The sequence below is a fragment of the Amphiura filiformis genome, chromosome 9, assembly GCF_039555335.1.
Source record: "Amphiura filiformis chromosome 9, Afil_fr2py, whole genome shotgun sequence".
NCBI classification, from domain to species: domain Eukaryota; kingdom Metazoa; phylum Echinodermata; class Ophiuroidea; order Amphilepidida; family Amphiuridae; genus Amphiura; species Amphiura filiformis.
This window is the reverse complement of record NC_092636.1, coordinates 56295628-56320465: the sequence shown is the minus strand read 5'-3', so window position 1 is coordinate 56320465 and position 24838 is coordinate 56295628. Positions and strand designations below refer to the sequence as shown.

The 24838-nt window shown below is 36.3% G+C and overlaps 1 protein-coding gene across 2 annotated transcripts in view; it reads left to right on the top strand.

Moving 5' to 3' along the window:
- The window catches only part of LOC140161206 (uncharacterized), a 31602-nt gene extending 17617 nt beyond the window's left edge, over window positions 1–13985 (top strand). The window contains exons 5-10 of one of the 2 annotated variants that reach the window (XM_072184657.1): window positions 459–566; window positions 2886–2972; window positions 4779–4880; window positions 7504–7578; window positions 9204–9272; window positions 10792–13985. In XM_072184657.1, the coding sequence (XP_072040758.1) occupies window positions 459–566; window positions 2886–2972; window positions 4779–4880; window positions 7504–7578; window positions 9204–9272; window positions 10792–12789 (2439 nt within the window). In that variant the 3' untranslated portion in view covers window positions 12790–13985. The remainder of the gene's footprint in view (window positions 1–458; window positions 567–2885; window positions 2973–4778; window positions 4881–7503; window positions 7579–9203; window positions 9273–10791) is intronic. The other variant, XM_072184658.1, reaches the window with a different exon arrangement.
- The last annotated feature ends 10853 nt before the right edge of the window (window positions 13986–24838 follow it).

Below are 24838 nucleotides of genomic sequence, written 5' to 3'. Positions count from 1 at the left end.
CGCAAAAGCAGGCGAGACTCGTGGTTCGAGAACCGCCTTGTTGTTAGATGTTATCTCCGATGTTGCAGCCAAAATGTTTGGCCTTCCTTAACCAAGTGACATTTTTTCCAGGGGGTACTACTGTTTGACTGGAATTCTCAACTTGAAGAGAAACATCACAACATCTGGTCTAATCAATTGTTTTTAAGGTGATAAAAAACTGTTCTGTGGGTGGACAGACCTTTTAAGCAGGGTCTGACCATAAAAATTACCAAATGTTCAAATAAAAATTAAAAATCACTTGTGTGTTTTCAATCAAAATAAATCCACTTTTGCACACAAACAAACCTATTAATTTTACATGCATACAGCTAAAACAAAAAGTGCAAAATGTAGATTGGTTGGGCCCAGTAGAACAGGGTGTTTTTTATTTGTCACCTGCATGTAATTAAGGTTTTTGTATGTGTTTGTATCAAAAGGTTGCAAGCCAATCAGTAATAGAGGCAAATTCAGTTTCACAACAACATGTTGATGTAGAGGAAGTTAGTCAAGACAGTGAGGCAGCATCCAACTCAACATCACAAGAGGTAAGATTACTGATTGCACAGCCGCCATCGGCGCTGTGCATTCTTTTTACCGCGTTCTTCTTCTTTCTTCTGTCAACATTATCATAATCGGCCATCGTAGCCACATGCTTTCAGGCATGTTGACCATACTTGGTCAGTAGAACCGTTTGGTGGTGCCACAGATGTCACATGATCAACTTCCGGTCAAATGTCATCCACTTCTGGTCAATGGCCAAAACTTGGATTTTCACTAAAAATGCTACTCCTCCCACATATTACATAGCACCGTGACGTCACTTACACCCATGCATCATCTATAGCCAGTGTATAAAAGTTGTTCACAGAATTTGGATCAAAGGTCATTAAGGGGTCACTTCCGGAAAAAGTCTGAAAAATTTGTAAAAAATATTCAAAAAATCACTGTCTTTACAAATTACATAGCAGAGAGTCGCCATTATCACACATGCATCGTTACTAGCCAGGGTCTTTAGGATGCCTACAGTTTTGGGGTCAAAGGTCATTAAGGGGTTACTTCCGGTCAAAAACCAAAATTATCAAAAAAATTTTAAAAATTTTTATCTCAAAATATAAACAGACCAGAGTAATATAACCATCATACATGAATCAGTGTTACCTGATGTATGCATGGTATTTTTTATTTTGGGGTCAAAGGTCATTAAGGGGTCACTTCCTGTTTTTAGCTAAATAACTTCAAGAATTTTTATCTCGACAACTAAACATATATAGTAGAATTTTTTAATTAAAATTGGAACAATGCATTTTGTCGGTGTACATAAGGTGTTTTTTTTCATTGAGGTCAAAGGTCATTAAGGGGGTCAAAAGGTCAATCATAAATTTAAAAAAAAATCAAAATCCATGTATAAGTTCCAATTAAGCTGAAATTCACCAGGAATATTCCTTATGACATCCTAAGCACTATGTAATATTATTTTGCAGGGTCAAAGGTAATTAAGGGATCACTTCCGGTTCTCACAGATTCGGGTCATAACTCATTTGTCACTGCTGGCTGTGCATGCTCGCGGTCGCAGGCGAACGCAATCAGATCTCGTTTCATTTTATTTTACAAAAACACATCAGTCTACGTTACAGTAATTATGCTGTAATAAGCAAGCTCTAACAAATAAACTGCACAATTTGAGGATGCTGACCATAAGTATTGATACTGCAGTTTATTCTGTATTGTGTTGATGAGCCTTACACATGAGCCATGCATGGTGATATATACTGCCATACCCTGAGTGTGGTTCAATGGTGCCCTGTCTCAGCTCCTAGTTGTTGCTGTATAAAACCCTGGGGGGGGGGGGGGCACTCCAACTTTGGAGGTGACACGTATGTAGGGCTGTTAAGACCCCCTTTTCCAGCATCGCTGTCACCTAAAGACCCCATATATTTTTTACAAACACATGCTCTGTCACCCAAAGACCCCCTATTTTTCCATTTGATCTGTCACCCAAAGACCCTTATAACTTCAATTTGAACAGCAACTTTCATTTATCACTGATTTTGTTACTTATTTTGAAAAAACAAAGAATTTGAAGCCATTTAGAACTAGAAATTTGATTTTCGAGCTTCCTGTGGCGCTTTTTCGGTTCTCACCCAATGATTCCATTTAAAAAAAAGGTCATGCTCTCACCCAAAGACCCCATATTTTTTACATTTTGCTCTCACCGAATGCCAAAGATCATGCTCTCACCCAATGACCCCATATTTTTTACATTTTGCTCTCACTGAATGCGCCTTAGTGCGAAAGTGCCAGCCCTACACCTATATCCATTTCAAATTGAAGTGCCCCCCCCCGGGTATAAAAGCGTGGAAAGAAAAAATTTGGAAAGAAAAAGCCAAAACGCAGATGTGTTTAATTTTTGTTGGGTTCAATTTCAGGGCATGTTTTTACAAAACAATAGCATTAAATAGAAAGTGATTTTTAAACTCCTATGCTAAAGATGGGTAACACTCACAGAACAACACAGGTGTTGATGATATCATATAAAAATATGCTGTGGCCCCTTGGTTCCTGTGACATCATCAGCAGTATCTCAATAACATCAGTAGCAACAAAAGACCTCCTGAGTAATAACATCCATTGAAGATACTGGTTGAGCCAGTGAAAGCGCACTGGTGATGGTGTTGCTTTTTAAAATAACTTCCTTATTTATTATTTTTGCCACTACACATGAATAGACGACATCATTAAAGCAATAGTATGGTTGTTCGTATATGCTAGGTTAGGGTGAAGTTAGATAAGGGCAGGGGTTTAACTTACCAGAGAGTAACCCCTGAAACGGTAATAATTTGAAGTTGAATATACTCTCCTTTCAGCCGGTGGTACCAGATGGTGATGCTGTGTTACAACAAGATGTGACCCAAGATACTTCAGAAGACACAGCATCAAATATCAATGTACATGTAAGTAGAATGAATCTGTATTACTCCAAGGCCTGCAAGCAACCTTGATTAATCAACCTGTTCTTACAGGGACTATAACTTTAAGTTCAGATGTTTAGGTATTCTCAATCATTTTTTCCAGCCACGCATGGAAATCAGGGAAATGAAAATCCATTTATTCAGACAGGGAAAATGAAAAATAGCCAAAGTCAAGAAAAAATTGTGGAATTTGAGCAACCCAACTCACTTTGGCATACACATGTCTTGCATACAAGGTATTATTCCAAGCTATTACAAAGTCTACAAATTGAGTTCATATTTCATACTTATGGAAAGAATTTGCCCTGCTTCTCTGACTCTAGGTAGTTATTTTAAACAGTCCACAAACTGACATAACCTTGGTAAAGTGGAAATATTTCTCATGGAATTTTGTTTTTTTGAGGCAGGTAAATATTGTTTTTGTGAAATACTAGGACCCCTGATCAGTGTTCTTCCCATTTATTTGCTCAGTTATATAATATAAAACCTATAGCAGTGTAAATGGTATAAGACTCATATTCAAAAACATGCAGAGGTTACATTTCCTGGCTCTTGTTGAAAACAAATACGGTTTTTTCATATAGGTAGATTTATAAGGAAATTAGGAGAGAGGGGAGGGAATGAGAGAAACAAATGAGACGATGAGAGTGGTTAATATAGAAGATGATAATGGGGACTAGAGTCAACAGACGCTGAATACAAGCCGCAATTTGACCCCTATAACTTGACCCCTGGGTCACGGATGGGGTCAACTGCTCTTGCATTGTGCTTAGGATGTCATAAGAAATATTCCTGGTGAATTTCAGCTTAATCGGAACTTATACATGGATTTTGATTTTTTGAAAATTTTTGATTGACCTTTTGACCCCCTTAATCACCTTTTGCCCTCAATGAAAAAAAAACCTTATGTACACCGACAAAATGCATTGTTCCAGTTTTAATTAAAAAATTCTACTATGTTCAGTTGTCGAGATAAAAATTCTTGAAATTATCTAGCTAAAAACAGGAAGTGACCCCTTAATGACCTTTGACCCCCAAAATAAAAATACCATGCATACATCACGTAACACTGATTCATGTATGATGGTTATATTACTCTGGTCTGTTTACATTTTGAGATACAATTTTTTTGAACATTTTTGATAATTTTGGTTTTTGACGGAAGTAACCCCTTAATGACCTTTGACCCCAAAACTGTAGGCATCCTAAAGACCCTGGCTAGTAGCGATGCATGTGGGCTAATCGCGACTCTCTGCTATGTAATTTGTAAAGACAGTGATTTTTTGAATATTTTTAGACTTTGACCGGAAATGACCCCTTAATGACCTTTGACCTCTTATCTGAGCACACCCTATAGACACCGACTAAAGTCGAGTGACATGATATAACCATGTCCCCATCGCATGAAATTTGTGGAAGGAGTAGCATTTTTGTGAAATCACATTTTGACCATTATAGCTAGGTCAAAGGTCACAGCGAGTCAAAGTCAAATGGAAGGTTTGGCCTAGCCCAATGGTCATTTGGGTCAACTTTGGTTGAAATCTGTCAATCCCTTATGGAGCTACATGCAGTTGATTGCGGTTGCCAGAAGAAAGAAGAAAGAAAGAAAGAAGAAAGAATTGAGAAGAGACAGCACAAGCCGACGTTTGACGTCGGCTTGTAAATATAATAGACATAGAGAAATGAGAGGAGACAATGTGAGAAGATGGAGAGAAATTAAAGAAAGTGGGATGGAATACAGATATATGATCTTATTATTTACAAATCCCATTGTTTTGTGACTTATAGGACATGTATACAGGAGAAATGGGCACCGAGCCAAGCACCTCATCACAACAAATTGATGCAGAGGAAACATCTCAAGAGAATATTCCATCCACATCCAACTTGGTAAGGGCATTAGGCTATTGCATTTGAAACTAATATGCCCCCTGTGGAAGATTTAACTGAAGTTTTCTACAGAGGGAGTATGTGTTTCAAGTAGAAAAGGCAATTGGGTAACTTCCATTTGAAGTACTCACTCCAGTTGTGAACGATTTAGGTAAATCCATATACAGGGGGAGTATGGGTTTCAAAATAATTGACTCTAGTCAATTCCATTTGAAAAACTTACTCTCTCTGTGGAAGACTATTCTTAAATCTTCCACATGGGTGTGCCAATATCAAATGGAATAACTCATTGATGATTTAAAGCCATATTATAACATTTGTTGAGGAGGACGCCCTCACTGAATTAAAATTATTACGATGGAATTATTAGTCGAACGCATACACGATGTTCATAACACACAGTACATACACGGCGTGCGGGACGGTGATATACACAACAAAGGGTCGTACCCCCGGTACCCCAGGTCAACATAAAAAGTGGTAACCATGTGTGTTCTTCCTTTTTTCAAAACCCCCCTTTTCACTGATTTTTCATTGATTTTACCCCCCTTTTTTTGCCAAATCACTGACAAAATCAGGGTAAAAAATACCCCCTTTTTCAAGGTTTTCAATGAGAAGATTTCCAGTGCTGCCGAGAGCCATTACGGGCCCGGGGGCAATGTGAACGCACAGGCCCCTTTGATCAGTGATGACGGTGCAGGACTCCTCGTCCTCTTAATAACTTCCACGCGGAGTGAAAAAATGCCAGTGTCAATTTTAAGCCAATTTTAAGCTAAAATGATCCAAGTATGAACCCTTGAATAGGACAAAATGCGCGCGAAGCCCCGAAAATTTGGAATTCGAATTAGCGACTTTTGCTCCCATATTGAACTTATTGAAACAAACGTCGTGCGAAGCGTGGAAAAATTGTCAATTTTAAGGTAAATGATCAAATAATAAACTGAAGGGCATAAAGCGCGCGAAAATTTGTATTTTGTGTTCCCATGATTAAGCTGCACTCCCCCGATTTCTCGAAGATTTATATCGAGGATGATCATTTTGGCAAAAGCAAACAGTAAATCCAAGTGAAATATTTATTAGAGTGTGTGCTTCAAAGGCTATCTTGTATTTTTTTTTTAATGCACGTCTCTTTTCTTTGGTTTTTGCGGGCCCGCTACTTTTGTTTGCTTTTTATGCATTGGTAGTGGGCTCGTAAAAAGCAAAGAAAAGATATCATAGGCCCGTAAAGGAAAGAAAAGAGACCTTAGTGAGTATGTAAAAAAGCTCAATCAGTAAAGAAAAGAAACCTTAATGGACCCATAAAAAGAAACAAAAGAGATCTCGGAGGACCCGTAAAAAGCAACGAAGAGATACCTTAGGCCTAATGGACAAGAAAAGAGACCTTTGTTGGCCCCTAGTAAAGCAAAGAATAATAATTTATGCCTTAATTACAAGGTATCTTTTCTTTAGCTATTACGGGCCCTTAGGTCCCTTTTCGTTGCTTTTACTGCCCCATAGTAAAGTGTGTTCTATTTTTATGGGCCCCTAGGACCCCGGGCCCCGGGGTAACGCACCCGGTTATCCTCCCTTGTCGGCGGCACTGAAGATTTCCAGACACCCCTTTTCAATGACTCCAAATATTTTAATATATTAAGTACAAAATGTGCAAGTATGAACATTACTTTGTGTCTGTTGTACTCCCGCAAATCGGACTTACCGCCGGGACTTACCGTTGACGAGATATGGACCAAAACGTATATTTTCAATGGTCCATAGCCATAGGATTGTATATTTTCTGTCTGTCGACAGACAAAAAAACCCGGGACAAAAAATACAAATCGAATATATTTGCCGATATCTCTGGAAAGGGAATGAATTTACAAGATTCCTTTGGCAATTACACAGTATGTATGTAGGGCTGAAGACATCGATCAAACGAACCTGTGAAATACCCCTTTTTTTAAAAATTTTGCGGAGACAATGCTCAGAATACCCCCTTTTTTCGCGATTTCGCGGTCCGCGATTTCAGTCAACAAAATACCCCTTTTCTGCGAAATTTAGAACACACATGGTTACCACTTTTTATGTTGACCTGGGGTACCGGGGTCGTACCATAGCATGACCGAAGGAGTGGTACGTATTGGCGACATGTGCCCTGGTAGTAAATTCCAATTTTCTTTGCTTTGCCGTAGTTGTTCGGCTCAAAAATAAAAGGGGATATATCTGACAGTAAAAGCTAACATTTTATGGCAAGAAATGCTAATCTATTTTGTTTGAAAATGTTATAATATGGCTTTAACCAATACTTACCTATAAATAACACCAACTTTGAACATACAAGCAATAGAGTTATCAAGATTACTTAGAGAATTCAAAGGGACGGAATGGAAGAAGAATACTGATAGCATAAAAATGAAAACACCATAATTCAGAGAATGTGGATAATTTACAAATATGAACTGATAAAAAATAATTGCCTTCATGGGAACATTCCAATACCAGTTTAGTTCTAAACACTTTTTATTCTGAATAGCCAAGGGGCTCTTTATTATTGGAGAAATTATCCCTTCACCTGTAGGTCAATACGTGGAAACAATGAGTTCTGCGCTAATGTTTATTTCATCTAATATTTTGTCTTTTCTAGCCCATTATTTCAGAAGAGGAACAAAGTGAACAAGATGTAAATCATACTTCTACTCTATCAGAGGTAGCAGCAGTGGTAAGTATAATAAGACCTATAATAAATATCACTCTCCTCTCATCAGGTTTGTGGTCATTCCATTAATTGTGTTTCATGTATCGTGTTGTACTCTTGTATTTAAATACTTTTTTGGTTTCACCTAATGACCGATTAACTTCTAACTTGGTACGGTAGGGTGATATAGCATGATCACCTCTTGTGCTGTATAGTTTTGTGTTATTTGCATATTTATGAATATTAATGAGTTAATTTGCATATTTTGCCTGAAATTTCTATTAATCCACTCTTCAGCTTACTCCCAATGTCCGATTAACCAATGTCCTATTTTGGTAGGGTGATTTGGCTATAAAACAGAAAAAAATTAAGGATTTTTTATTATTTAATGTTCATGCCAAAATCATTAAATCAAAAAACATTAATCTGAAATTGTCATGTTTTAACTAACCAGACCCTTACTCAAAATAGTTTATATAGTCATATACCCATATAATGTAATTGTTTACAATGAATAATGATCTAGAAAAATTAAGAAAAGGCTTTTTCAAACTTACTGACCATAAATATTTTGGAGCTGAAAGGCAAGAAACATTTTGTTTACAGGCCTTACCTCTATAAATATGTTGTATTGGTAGATCTATTATTTGTTACTAACTCTGACTACATTTCACCTACTTTTGTCATTATTTTCAACAAATACAGCAGAGTTCCCACAGACTATTGAAAAGTCATGAAATTTAAAAAAAAATGACAAAGTCATGGAATTTGGTTTGCTTCATGACAATTGTAGAGAAGGGTTCAAAGGCATGTAATTATATTCAAAGGAGAAAGTGAGAATGCAAAGTGTGGTAAAGTGAGACCAAAAACATGCATTGTTTTGTTCATTACCATGAGAGGGAAGCTGATGTGAAGTATGTTCTGCAAGAACTTCATTTGAATAGTCAATTTTTACTTCGGTAGCCAGAATTCTAAAGAATATATCCATGTACGAACTACTCACTTATGGTGTTTCTAGAATTTTTTGGATCAGATGCTCACAAATAGGAAGGTACAGAAAAAAAGCTCAAATAAAATCCAAACCAGAGCAAATAGACTTCACCAATCTCCAAACACAAATCAGCCATATCAGATCATGTCACTGCAACAAACAACATTACCGACTAGAAGGGAGCAAAGCTCCTCCAAAGAGAAGATGAAAGATATCCCAGATAGGTAAAAGAATCCATAATCCATATGGATTTGTCACAAGGGATCGAGACAAAATAATGAACAATGTTAGAATGGGCCACAGCATTCAACTTCAGTCACATTTATGACCATCTAATCCAAAACAATTCTAGAAACAATACATCTTCTAGAAACACCCCTAATGCATCTGAATCAAGTCATCATTCATGACTAAGTAACCAGACAAGTAGGTTTTGAAATGTTGAGACCTCAAAAATGTTAGTACTTTATACATGGATATGTTTTTTAGAAATTTAGCTTCTAATTTTAAGTATGTTATACATTGTAAGATCAATCATAGGACTTGTGTGTGAAACAGGTGCCTGTTGGTTTGGAATTGAGTGATTTAGTCATTAGAATGTCTGTGGGAACCCTGATGTTATTTTCTACTTTTGATGTTATTGTTGTTGACTCTGTAGGAAATTGTAGCTCTCTATGATGTGAAAAAAGAACATGAATCTGATCATATCGTATCTGCAAGTAGCCCAGTAAGCAACATTTGTATATTTATATTTTGTTAAGTTGTGTTGCCCTTTTCTGCTATACCCAAAAAGTGGAAAATCTATGGGTGCAATTTTTTTTTCATATTTTGGTATAAAATTTGCAAAATGTTAAAATAAATGTGTGTTTGTAATTGGTACTGCATAAGTCTGATATATTCCAAAAAACGAGCCTGACAAGCCATATAAATCTTAGTAACCTTCATGTTTTTCAGGGAACCTGCACTTTCAATATTGTCTGTGGCAAAACATATAAAATCGACTGAATGACCTTGACTTTCAAGCTTTAAAAACATCACTTGCCTTATGTTCATATCTATGTTTATTGTTTTGTGTTTGTTGGTTGCGTTATAGCGTAGTATATACTTTGATAATTCAAATATCATGTGGTTTTTTGGTTGTTGTTTTTTTATTGTTTATTTCTTTCTTTTTTCAAAGGGGGGACTTGTTTTGTGCTAGTCATTGTTGATTAGGTAAAGTAATGTATGGGGGGAGTATGGGTTTCAAAATACTGCTCTGTGGAAGACTTTTTTTTATCTTCCATGTGGGTATGGCAGATTTCAAAGGGAATAGTATAGAAATACTATATGGTTAGAGGGAATATAGGGCAAACTATTCTTTCTGAGGTACTGGCTATGGGCCTATTGCCCTGAACACGGAGGGTATGGGGTGATAGTACTGTAGCCAGTACCAAGTACCATGTTAAATTCATCTGGAAATATTTGCTAGGTTTATGTTTAATTCCAGTTGATGTTAAAATGTGTGATATTCAGTTGAATTTGACACAATTGGCCTCAAATCAGTACATTTTGTTTGATATTCCAAAATCTTCCACACTTCTTATGATTGAAAATGGTTTGGTTTGGTTTAGATTCCTTTGCTTTTGACTACTTGCCAAGGGATGACTTGTATTTTAAATTGTATATCACCCTTGTACAAGAACTTTTTAAAAGTACCCAAAGCAAGTATTTTTCATTAGTCTAAAATGGACCCAAAGCAAGTACTATCCAGTTGTTTTTATACCTAAGCAAGTATTAACTGTTATGAGTCGCAATGAACACACCTATTGGTACAGAGTTTAGCTACTCTTTTTTAGTAACATCTGTGCAATAAAGGTACCCTAAACGAGATACTCAAGTATCACACTTGGTTGTGAAAAAAAATACCCTTTTTATAAGTGGCCCCCTGGGACTGTTTGTGACCACAAAATGAGCATAAATTCTGTAGTTTCTTTGTTTCATATATTGCACTAGTTGAGAGCAATAGTATGTCTGTATGTCCTTGTAAATGGGGGCACAATGGGCCATTCACAAAGGAATACTGCTGGAGAGTACAGGTGCACGGCTAACAAAGAACATCGGCTCAGAAGCCAGGATGTCTCAAAATTATCAACTTGCGACTTTACGCTCATTTCGTGGTTAGCAGGTCACATAATTATGTTTATTAAAAAATTGAATGTCATTTGATCATCAATCAATTATTCTGATATTTTGCTTTATTTTTACAGGATGTTGCAGAAAACCAGACTTCAGCCAGAGGAGCGTCCCCTGATCAAAATACAACTGATGATGACATGACCCTTGACCTTGTGACCTGCCATATCTGCCTCTCAGAAATCAACACCCCCAAGAGTCTTCCTTGTCTGCATACATTTTGTAGATCATGCCTAACATCCTGGGCTGAGAAATGTCCTAACACACTCACATGCCCAACCTGCCAAGAGGCATATCCTGTACCGCCGGAAGGGATTGAGGGATTAAAAGGCAATTTTTTCGTCAGCAAGCTGAAGGATCGCAGAGCCTTGAAGAGAAAGCTGTCATCTCCAGAGAAGATTGTTTGTTCAGCTTGTAATAGTAATGCAGAAGCAAACTCTAGGTGTATAGATTGTAACGATTTCTTATGTGCACGATGCACCGAGATGCATCAGACCATTAGAGTACTTAAAAGTCACCAGGTGGTGAATGTTGCCGAGCTGCGATCGGGTAAAGTGAACTTATTCAAACATCCCAAGCAACAACAGGAGCAGTGCAAGAAACATATTGGACAGATTGTGTGGTTCTACTGCGAGACTTGTGGCATCCTGATATGTCGGGACTGTACCGTGGTCGATCATTGCCGTCCAGAACATCATTACGTGAATGTACAAGATGCCATCAGAGGACAAAGGCAGAACATCCAAGGACTGACAGATGATTGTAAGAAGATTCTTGCAGATGTGGAAAAGGAGATGGGTTTAGTAAAGAATCATGAAAATCAGTTGGCAAGGGTTGTGAAGCAAGCTTCAGATGCAGTTGATACTGCTGCAGATCGGGCAGTAGCAGATCTACAGGTTTGCATAGAGGCTAAGCGCAATGATCATCAGGCACACATACAGAATATCTATGAGGAACGAAAGTTGAGTATCAATGCACATAAAGAGAAACTAGTATCACTAACATCAAGGTTGAAGACAGCTTTGGATATGGGAAAGCAAGTCAGTGAGAATGGATCGGAATTTGAAGTGGCTTCTACATTTCATTCTTTGCTTACAACTCTGAAACAGCTGAAGGAAGCCAAGTTGCCAGTCATGAGAAAGGATATCAGCCGATTATCGTTTGAAACCAATGAAGGACCATTGTTCACCATTCATGAGCTTGGCTCTATTAATACGTACTCAACATGGAAAGTGGTATCGAGGTTTGGACGGGGAATCGATGGCGCTAAATCAATCACCAAAGCATGGGCGGTTGCCATAGCAAAAAATGGTATTGCAGTAGCCAATAACAGCAGTTCAGGCAATGTTAGCGTACATCAACACCATCCTCCACACGATTTGCTGTCAACGCTAGAAACGTCCAAAGGCTTAGGGCGTAATCCTTCCGGATGGAAATCGTTCCCGAGAGGTGTGGCTGCAACAGGAAACAACCACTTCTTTGTTACAGACAACACCATGTTTGTAAAAGAGTACAATGGTAGCGGGAGGTATGTGCAACAGTTTGCAGCAGTTCATCCAAATGGGGAAGCAACAGATACCATGAAGATCACGCTAGATAGTGTAGCTGTAGACAGTAACGACAACCTCCTCATCGGGCCAAATCAGCATAAATTTATAAGTATTCACAAATCCAACAGCAACCATGTGAGATCTTTCCCAGTCACCATTGAGCCTCATTTCATTGCTGCATCGCGCCAAGATGACAAAATAGTCCTGAGTTCACATATCAGTAACACTGTACACATAGTTAGTGGTCAGGGAACCACGCTACATGTTCTGGCTGTGGACGACTTGCCTGTGTGGCGCCCGCGTGGGCTATGCTGCACGGAACACGGGGAAGTATTCATATCTAATGCTGTCAAAGATAGGACAGGTGGATCACCAGGCATTTATAAATTCGATATGACGGGCCATTTCTTGGGATGTGTAACAAAGGATGTGACCGTACCATATGGACTCGCCCTGTCTGAAGACGAACGGGTCTTAGCGGTCGGAGATAAGAAGTTGGTAACACTTTTTGAGTTGCGTTGAGGTGATACAAACTTGTAGAGCAGCAGCTGAAAAAGCCCAAGGCATGGTGACCCTTTGTATTACAGGTGGTCAGACACCTTTGAGATGGTAGCAGGCAGTTTTCATGCAACCATACACTTCCCCTCTTTCCATGCAACACATACCATGAGGGAGCCACACTGGTAGCTATTCTCATCTTCTCTGGTCACATTAAACATGCTGCCCTACACAAACACTGAAATACACATATACAGGGTGTCCCAGAAAAAATTAGCGGGCGAATGAATTTGGACTTAAGTCGAGAAATAGACATCAAAATACAAAATACTAAACATCAGCGTGTAGCCCATCTTATTCTGCATCTTATACACCAATTTTACTGGAATCGGTTGACTAATTGCGAAGAAATGAGCGATTACATAACATATGCGTCAATTCACTTCATTCCAAGTTTGAAAGAAAGAACATTCAACACATTGCGCACTAGTGGTTAACTGTCAATGGGCTTCATATTTTGTTCTGTGAGATCCTTTTCATTCTTTTTAAACAATCTGTTTCTTGCAGAACATTTACTTAGATTTTGTTCAAATTAGAAAACCTGCACGATATTGAAAATGAAAGCTTGCATGTAAGATCATGCTCGGTATTTGTAAATATATATTTTCGTTAATGTTGATATAAATGTTGCACAAAGAATTATTGCATAAAGAATTCCAGCTGGCTTAAAAGAAATTCTCACACATTACTGTTTTTGAAATATTTCCAAGAAATTGTAATGCAAAGTTTAAATCTTAAAACTTCAACATTCATGTTGCATGATAGCACAAATCACACGTAAAGCTGTAAGCACTTGATCATTGTCATTCTTGGCTCAAATGTTCTTTGGAAAGTTAAAATATAATATATTTGCACAAACTAAAGAATTAAAGTTGGAAAGCTTCCAATTACAGAAATCAAAGTTTCTTGGACAAACTGTTATTCATCTTCAGTGAAAGCATGAATAACATAACACCGTCGGATTATAAATAGATAATGTGGACTAAATTTAATGAGACACACAAACTTTAGGAAGTGGTGAGTGAGTATGAAAAAAGCGCCTATTGATCAAACTTGGAATGAACTGCATTGATGTGCGCATTATGTAATCGTTAATTTCTTCGCAACCAGTCAACCGAATCAAATAAAATTTTCATATGTGATACACAACAAAATAGGCTATCCGTTACATTTTAAATTTTTTGATTTTGATGTCTACTTCTCAACTTACATTCAATTTTATTCACTCGGTAATTTTTTATGGGACACCCTGTATGGTACACTTTAAACAGAGGTACTAGTGAATCTCACTGAAGATGCTGTCCCCAAATAAAAACTGAACTAGAGAATTAGAGATATATTTTTGGACTATTGAGTACATTCAAAGCAGATGTTTCATTAATTTAGGTTAAAAGTACTTCAAGAATCGCTGTCACTTTTAAATGTGTCTCATTGTAAAGTATAGAAATGTTTTGTTAAACATTATTATTAGTAGGTATGTCACAGTGGCTGCACAATAATTCTGCTACACTGTGCATGCAAGCATAACAGTTAATTGAAAAGGGCGCGCTTCAAATTTGGCCAATTTTAGAAAACATCCATGTCGATAAATGAATTTCTTCATATGCTTCATTTATCCAAATTGTTTGAATTTTTAATATATGGTGTGTGAAGCCTTCCCGAGGCTACCATCGGGTCCCCCCAAATTAAAAATGGTTTTGTTTAAGAACTACTGCCTGTTTTTATGGATTTTTGAAGATCGCTCATAAATCAGTAAATATAGGCCTACTGAAGTAAAGGAACTACCACCATTTAGCTGAAATACTAATCTTTCTTAGCATGTAAATTAATTCCGTCGACAACAAATGAAACACTTCCCTAAAACCAGTTGAAGCAAAACATTAATCAATGTTTTTTTTTTTTAGGGAGTAATTTTCCAAACCACAATAGCTCTAAGCCATTGTGTGTGTCCAAGGCCATACTATTTTTTGTATACGCGGTACAGTAAAATTGCTGTTCATTTGACCGATTATCCTCCCATGTTAATCCAGATGACAAAATGTTAATTTAAAGTCTCATTGCAACTGAATTTTAATTTTTACTTTTCGGACTTGGCTTTGAGTAATGGTGACACATACCATGTTTACAGTAAAAATGAAAATTATATTCCAGACACCGTCAAAATGTCAAACTTTTAATTTTTTTTGTATTGTTTTTAAATAATTAACTGCAGTTCATTTATTCAACCTCATAACAGGATCATACTTAAAAGATTTATGATGAATGAACAGGCGCTCATTAAATATTGAAAAAACCCAAAATTACTCGTGCCTAATTTGCATAATAATATCATAAATACATAATTAGCTGTAATTACCTAATTTGCATAATTAATTACTTTTTGTGTATTTTTTGTCGTCAATTGAAAGAACTTTGTATACATATGTGTGCAAAAAAAACCGCACCTTTATATCATGTACGGTTTTCTATTGGCATCAATTTTGCATATTAATAAGCTGAACTTAGTCATTTTTTGAGATTTAATTTGTCTGCAGATTGGTCGAAATGGCTAAAATAGTATATTTGATTAATTTATTATAATTATTCAATGATGGATTTTTTAATTTTGTTTTCTGTAATGAAGTCAGGAAAGATAGGCATTTAACATGTGCTATTTAAATTAACGCTGTTTTTCCAAGCAAGCGTCCAAATAAACCTTCAAAATCTCGAAATGTGCCAATTTTGTCATTACAGCCATTTGTGGCAGGATTTCATTCCATCTACGAGCATCTTTAAATTGACATTACATCACAATGCATTGACCGATTTCAATTCTGTTTTTTGATTTTTGATGCTTTAATAAAGCTTAATAATGTAGGAACATTAAATAACGCGTTTCTGCTGCGATTATTTTTGAGGTGATATACCTATTATTAGAGGTGAGAAATTATACTGTTTTGTTGCTGTGAAGTGACACTTTGTAATGTAATGCTATTCCAGTTGAAATCCATACACCCCCAATGGAAGGCATGACTTTCATCTCCGTAAGTTTTCAAATTGAGTCAGTCATTCAGGTAATCCCATTTGAAATTCACACTCCCTGTGTGGAAGATTAAGGTCATGTATTCCATAGTGGGTATATGGATTTCAACTGAGATAACTCAATTTTTGGACATTTCTGTAAATATCAGGCATGAGATTTTTCTGTTTAAAACTGATTTCAGTTTTTTTTTGGTCAAAATTTCCGCAATTTTATTTAATTTCAACCTGTTTTTGGTACTTTTTGCCCAATTTCAATTTTTTCAGTTTTTTTTAGTGCAGTCTCATGCCTGATATATATTAATAGCCAAAATGTAACCAAATAATTGAAAGTTTTAACTTTCAAGTAAACACAAAAATTAATATATATTTTATGTTTGTGTTACTGTTAGCAAAAAAGGTTGGGTGGAGGAAAACTTATCCCCCCCCCCTCCTGATATTTGAAGGACAAAATAGTGAATCTGTTTTATTAACAGACAAGCATATGTAATGACAAGCATATTAAACAAGTTTATAGTGTTAATTTTTTACCAATCAATTTTCTTCACTTGAAACAATGTATTCTGCAGATGTGTCCTGGATAAAAGTTCAAGTTTAAGTTTATTTGTTTTCACTTAGTTCACATCAATGTTTTAAAAAATGGAAAAATGCAAGATAAAGAATTTTACATACATCCATAATTGGGCTACTCCACTTGAAATCCTTATGCTGGTTTCATGCTTGCTGCTTTGTCGCTCTGATGACAATTTTGCTCTATTGCGCAGTCAGACCTCAAATGCTAGCGGTGACCAGCAACAAGCTGATGTATCGATCACTCCACCGCTTTGCCCAAAGGGGTAGATGGCTTGGAGTTGAATTCAAGTCAACTCACAAGCGGTGCTGCTCTGACGTATATTTATGAGGTTTTGTAACAGAGAATACAAAATTACAGCAGAAAACAGAAAAAAGCACATCAGACTATGTCATTGCACTTACAACTTATCATTACTTATTTTAAAGTGCATTTGTCCTGGAATTTTGTCAATGCTAACATGATTAATAGGTTCGAACACAATCTGTAAAATACACAAAAACACTAATAAATGGTAGTTTTTGCAGTAATAAAAAGTGCAATCACAAATGAAGTAACATAACTGTAAGTGTAAGGCATGACCTTTGTATATAAAGTAAACTTTTGTCTTACTTAAAGGCCTATTCAGTGATTTGCTGATCCGGAGAATCATAAAAATCATAGATGTGCTAACATAGCCTGCTGTGTATTAAAAATTTTACATGGATCTGCAATTTCTCTACTTAACTAGAGAAAGTAGCTTCAACATCATTAATGCTGCTGTTTTCCTTGTTTTTTGCAAAATTTTGCAATTCAAAAATACCTTATGACTTATCTTTCACTTTTAGGCAATTTATACACAATTTTAATTTTTTTACACTTATGCTGGGATCACTGAATGGGACTTTAAAACCTTAATGTATGATCTTTTTTCAGAATATACCTTTATTTTTTTCAAAACCGATTTCTTGGTATATTTGTAAATGTAATACTTACACATGTTCCAACTTACATCTATGAGCAAACTGTCAAATTCGCCCTATTTGTAGTAAAATGGGGTGATTTTCTGTTGGTCCGACATATCATAATTTTCAGAGTATGATAATATGTCGGAACGATTGCAAATCTTAGCCTCCTACGCAGCCAATTTGGTTACGCTCGCTCCACACATTTGGAGGGAGCGTAACCAAACTGGCTTCGTATCGTAGGAGAATAACTCTGAGGCCGCTCTCGGGGGAATCCAAAAAGTGCGAGATATTTTGAGTGATAGAGGTGAAGTAGTATGATGTTGTTTCTTTGCAAATTTCCAATGGTTTTCATGTCTAAATGTATTGGGAACTTTCATAATGATTGCATATTCTTAGTCAGTGGGAGTGGTCTATTACGTAGACACATAATCTGATTGGACAATCGCATGATTTTCGGTGTCGTCTATCAGGCGGTAGACGACCCCACGTCATCATAAATGTTGTTAACGCAGTAACACGCTCATAGAGGTGCGCCAGTATGTATCGCTTAGGCGCGTGAGACGCATTATGAAATACTACATACGCCGCTTAGCAGTTGTAAACAAGTTTCGCTTCATTTTAGAAAAAGGGGAGTTTTATGACGGTAACTTAATTTTTGCTTTAAAAAATAGTTTACAGTTATTAAAATAATACTTAACTGACTATACATGAGAATAAGCGATAGGAATTTTTATTTTGCCTATCCTCTACCTTTGATAGACGCCAGGCAGGTCCAATATTTTTATCGTAGTCCTGTCGTCTATCACTCGATAGAGGATAGGCAAAATAAAAATTCCTACGGTTTATACTCTATTTATTTATTTATTATTTATTATTCATTAGGCATTTCAACAAAAATATACAGCAAAATTAGACCAGCAAGCAAGGGCTGCCAGGGCCCAACAAAAAGTGGCAAATAAAGCACTGACATCTAAAAGATGAGTGGACCCCACCCTTGCAAGCTGATCATGAAAATAAACAAAGTATTGCACTATAAATACACATAAAAATTACAAAGATTATTAACACATTAAAAGTACAAACATTTTTTTTAAAACAGCACTATGTTAAAAGCATGAAGCCCCAAGATACAAGAGACACAATATATTGCACTTAGCTAAGCAGGATAAAACACACCACAACACAATCTAATTAACTATTTTATCATTTTGGAAGAAAAAAAGAAAAATCTAAAAAAATTAAAAAGATCGTACATTAAGGCTTTAACTGGAGTTGAATAGCTATTTCATGTAAAATGTAATCTTTGTGCAGCACATTGTAAGGTGTTCTGCAGTGCTGATTTATACTGTGGCATTCCTGGTTACCAATTCTTTAAAGCCATATTGTAACATTTGTTGAGGAGAACGCCCTTAATAAATAAAAGTTTTTTACACAATTGTAATGTACTTAAGGTGGTACTACACCCCTTGATAAATTTGTGACTGTTTTTGCACTTTTCTCATAAAATAATAACACACTGGTAACAAAAGTTGTGTATATTATAGGGGCAAGGAATCCAGTTAGTTAACACTGGAATTTCAGTGACTCAAGACAAGCGGTACGTTATTTATGACAAGAAAAGAGGTACCGATAGAATGTACCTTATTTCTTTTAAACATATATAATGAACCACTTGTCTTGAATCACTGAAAGTTCAGTGAAGTAATTGGATTCCTGCACGCTCCTATAATATACATAACTTTTGTTACCAGGGTGTAGTTATTTTTTGAGAATAATGCAAAATTAGTCACAAATCACAAAATTTATCTGTACCACTTCAAGTAAATAACATACCTTACAAAAATTAAGACTTTAGGTAGTGTAGTTTTGTCAACAGTCCGAAATTTTGAATGAACCGTCTATTATTACGATGGAAATATTAGTCAAACGCATATGTAATGTTCATAACACCATACTACATGGAAATGTTACAATGTGGCTTTAATAGTATTGGTCCGTACCAAGTGTTATAATCAAATGTGAAATAAACATGCTTACTTGTGTCAGTCCTGTTACTTTTGAGAATAAAAATCACAATACCAGACTACACTTTTTGGTGCAAACCATACCCAGGAAATAGGAATGTTGATCTTAAATGGGCAAACTGGGGCTGTGCAATTCGAGGTAAGGATTTGAGCTATTAGTGTTGAATGGAGGCTATTGAATTATGCCATCAGACATTTTGGCTTAAATTCTGACTGTTACTGGAGTCCCGTTAAACCTAAAGTTAGTCCTGGTCCTGATTCTGGCAAACAAGGACTCACTGTCTTATTCTAATAAACAGAGTCCTACTAGAACAGCTATTTCACCCTTGGTTACAAGGCACTGTTTACATGTAGATTGCTTACAGGAGGATGGTCCAATTTCATCATGTGTTCCGACCACCTCATGATACAAGAGCCAAAAACATACATTGTAGACCCCATAGAATACTGTGTGAATAAAAAGTGAGCTAAGCTAACAAAATCCCATTCAAGCATCATTCAGTCATAACATATTCAGTGTTAATAGGCAAGATGAGGGCTTTACATTTAAATACCAAAATCTCAAGTTTGATGGTGAAAAATTCTGTGGGGATGAAGTTGTTGATTGGATGATCCTTTTTTCCCATTCATAAAATGATCCATATAGCACATTTTTCTAATCAATATTTGCGAGAATATGCCAAAACTTCAATAGAGTATTTTTGTAGTGCGCCTCATTTTTGTACAAAGTTTGAACCATATTTTATGAAAAAAAGTGCAGCTGATGCATTTACCATTTAATCATAAGAAAATATCAAAATTGTTTTTAGAAAGTTCTTTTCATAATCTAGTGAAAATGGTAGTATTTTTGGCCCCATGCAAAAGTGGGGCTTATGTTATCATTCAGATGGTTGTCTGCCTGCCAGTTTGATTTGCCAGTTGCTTATTTTGTGTATCAAAAGTGTTTGGCAGTGTAGTGTTACTAACTACACAATATGCACAATTAAATGTATACATTACTTACGTTAGTGATTGCACAGAACTTTTATGCTAGATTCCAGTGGCAGAATGTGGAAAGGGATGGTGGTACTATAATATTTTGCTGTAAACCTTTAATGAGCGTGTACTACCGTGATGTTGCAAAGTCGGACCTAACAACGCATACGGTGCAAAGTTCTTCATAAATTTCCACTCGGCAACAGCAGATCGCCTCCATAGCCAATCAGAGACAAGTGTGTTTCAATGCAGTAAATGCAAGAATTTGTACAGTTAAGATACGCTCTTGTTAGAAGTTGACAGGAAAAGATTATATGCTCTACTTACATGTGCTTTGGACAGGGTGTGTGGCTGATTTTTCAGCACAAAGCCACACCCATGTCATAGGAATTCTCAAAAGAAAATTTTTCCACTGGAGCAGTACATACCTGTACAGTGCCATAGCATGAGTCATCCTATTGGTGGGCACTGACCATGATCAGGGAGGGGGGGTGCCAGGCCTGATTGAAGGGAGGGGGTTGCGGGCCTGATTGAGGGACACAGGCCATTTTTCAACAATTTTCTTATGATTTTTCAAATCAATGGGGGGGGGCACATGACATGCTCCCCGTGCCCCTATGATGCTATGCCACTGTACCTGTATGCCTCATGTGTTTTATGGACAATTCTAAATATTATTTGTCATTTTTGACATGTCATGCAATTAATTATCAATCAATGTTTTCTATATTTTTGATCATAGTAAGAGCATCTGTTCATGCTACATGGTTATGATGATTATCACTGATTTAATTTAATAAATGTTGATGTTTTTATAGGTTGAATTAGAGATTATGTTTTCATTCAAATTGAATTGAGAGATTATGTTTTTCATTAAAATTGAATTGAAATATTTGTTAAGAAAACCTGATGTGAGATTTTGCCTCTTATTTCATGTAGTACTGAATAAACAACAGTAATGAATAGACAGTGGTAATGAATAGACAATCTGCATAATTATGAAGAGATCAAATGAAAAACACACTGTCATTTCCAAACTTTTTGAGATTTAGCCACTGGCACCAATATGAGCCTTATAATGCTGGCTTTAAATCGTAGGTAAATTTGTGAAAATATCAAATATTTTCTCTACATCTGACCAGTTATCTCAAATTGAGAAAAATTGATATCTGTTTTTCATCTGAACTTTTCATGTGACCATCACATCAAAACAGCAGTTGAAACCCACAGTTAAAGATAATGCCAAAAATATGTATGAGAAATAAAGAAAAAGGAATATGTACTTTATTGATGAGATTCATCAGGATTGTTCGAAGTCAAGTTAAATTATTGAGATTCTGGTAACAGATCCAAGAAAATGAAGTACTCACTCGATATATTTCAGTTCCAATCAGGAACCTTGTTCTCTTTGCATTGACTGTAAATAGTGTTTCTAGATGTCAGCAGACCCAAGTGGCTGTGATGACGTCACCACTTTTGTTGAACAAGGACGAGGGGGCATACAAATTGGACAGAATCTATGACCAGATCACCTCACAACAGCAGCTACTAAATTCAAGGTATAATTTTAAAGTTAGAGGTATAAAAAAACTTAGGACTTAAAAACTTACGACTGTCAATATGAGATTAGGGTGGCAGCATGGGGGGAGGGGGAAATATTGGTGATAATGTGATAAAACAAGTGGATATTTCAGGTCATCACTTATTGTCAGTGAAATGATGTTTATTCAATTCTGAGAAATGCAATTCAACTAAGTTTTGAATTTTGAACTATTTTAAATGTCGAATTTTGGTAAAAAATGGGCAGCAGGAGGGGGTTCGAGATGCAAGGTGTTTTGTGGCAAGTTGTGTTTTATAGTAGAGAGAATCACATTTTGTATGTTTTTAATAAATTTGTTATCTTTTAAGACTAGTTTGAGAAAAATATGGTTAGTTCTGTGTTACAGATACTATGTTTTGTGTCAAAATGTGTTAAGTCCATGCCAGAAATTGCATTTTGTGTCAAAACGTGTTAAGTCCATGCTATTTTTAAAACAAATTAATTCATTTAAAAAAATCCAAAGTCTCTAGATTTTAACTTAACATGTTTTTATGGTCCTATATATGTCACCTTCACTTCACTGTAATTTTATAGAAATCGAACTTTTTTTCATTGCCATAAAGAAAATTCCTGATTTTCTTCAAAGTGAATCTTGTGGACTTAACACGGTTTGGAAATAAGCTCTTCATATAGAAGTGCATGTTAAACTGCCAAAATAACCAGTGGGTTTCTTTCACTTGCACCTTGTTATTTCAGCTCAAAATGGACAGAAACCCTCCCGACAATTATTACTAGTTTTATTTCAGCATTTTGAGTATAGAATAACAAATTAAAAGCCATAATGTACAATTTCTATTCTTTACTCAAAATGCTAAAATAATGTTAGTAATAACTGTCAGGAAAGGTTCTGTCCATGTTAGGCCGAAATAACAAGGTAAAGTGAAAGAAACCCCACTGGCTATTTTAGGCCATTTAACATGGAATTCTATGGGGGACTTAATGTCTGAATGTGACATGTCAAAATTACTCTGTTGACCTGACACACACAATGAATTTGGCCGATTCCATTTTAAATGTGTAAGTTGGGACATGTGTGAAGTTTACAAATATGTCAAAATATCAGGTTTGAAAAAAATTAGCCAATTTCATATTATAAGATCTTACATTATGGCTGTAATTTAGAAGTTCAAAGACAACAGCCTTGCTTAAAGGGGCAGTGAGAGATTTCGCAGGAAAATTGAATGAGAACATTTCACTTTATATTGATAAAAGGGATCCAGAGAAACCTACCGCAGTGGTAATTTCAAGAAAAAAAACAGTAAATAGTAAAATAAACGACATTTTATGAGCGTTTAGTTTAGCGTGCCTAGATCTTGAGTTTTGCACTCGCGTTGCATTATGGGATTGAGCCAAGGCAATTCGGTAACGATTTGACAGCTGTGGTGACAACTCGCGATACGTAAACAATTGACCGTCGATCGGGCACATGGACATGTGTACAAACTATGTAAACAGCAAATTACGCCGTACTAAGTATATTCATTTTCTTTTGAAAAGATAAATGATTTCATGTCAATATATCCCGGCAATATATTGTCCACTATCGTGTTTAATTTCCCACTATAAAATTCAAATAAGAACAGCTTATACATGAAGAACCATGCACGTACATGTAAATGAAGTATTCCAGTAAGCTTATGTATACAATTTCCCTCAGTGCATGACGATTACGTGTAATCAGTGGCAGACCCAGGATTTTTTTTTCGGGAGGGACTTGGGGAAGTGAATTTCAGGGGGGATCAACCAATTTTGTAGCAAAAAGTTGCAGCAAAATTTGAAATGTGTGTGATTTTTTTGGGGGAGTCAAGTTGCCTAAAAAATGGGGGGCAAGAGAAATACCCCTTGCCCCCCCAGTCCCAAATTTAAAAAAAGTCAGCATCAATAAAATTTCGACCCCTTATTTCGACAACAATTTTATGACCCAAACACCCCTCCCCACCACCACAGTCCACCACCAATACACCTTACCCCGGCAGGCTAAAATTGTATTGAAATCTGTCTTTATCTTGTGACTTCCTACATTTTGGTCATCAAAAATTTTATGACCCCTTATTTTTCTTTGTCCGAAATTTATGACCACCCCCAGTATATTTGGGACCCCTTCCGAAGAAAGTGACAGCTCCCTAATGCGGGGTCATACGATATCAGAAAATCCTAGAGAAAATCCAATCAGGATCATAGTAACACATTGACCCTTTATGCAAACCACAGATACTGTATTCAAACCCACATCCTAACCCTAACCAATAAACACAATCAAAAGCCAGAAGTGTAAACTAAGTCAGAATTTTGTTTCAACTTATACAAATTGCATTTATGGGTTAAACAATTTCACAAAGCACAAACACCTAGAAACACAAGTGCATACCCACACAAAAAGTATCCATAAATCACTTGCAAATATAATTTTCTAAAATTCTGACATGCTTTTTACACTTCTGACTTTTGCTTTTTACATTTACGCTTCAATCAAGTGACTTGAAATGACTTGACTTGCCCTGAATTTTTGGTGACTTGTTATAACTGGGGTCTGGGGTGGACTCAACATTCATACTGGTATTCAGTGCTTGGGTAAGCTTTTTAACTCAACAATGTCATCAGGGTGCTGCCAGTTCTTAGGAGGGGTCCCAAATAAGTGGAGGATCATGATAGGTTTGGCATAGGCTACTAAAGGGGTCAAATTGTTTTCCACTAAATGTGTGGAACATGGAGGGTTTTTTTACAATTGAAATTGAAAAATGAAAAAGATTGTAAATGAGGTATCATCATGGCCCTCCAACCTATCCAATGCTTAAAAACCTTGTTTACTTTCAAATTTCAGGGACAGGGTTCTGTCCCTTCTAACTGACAGTGCCCATATAACTTTATATTTGCTGAT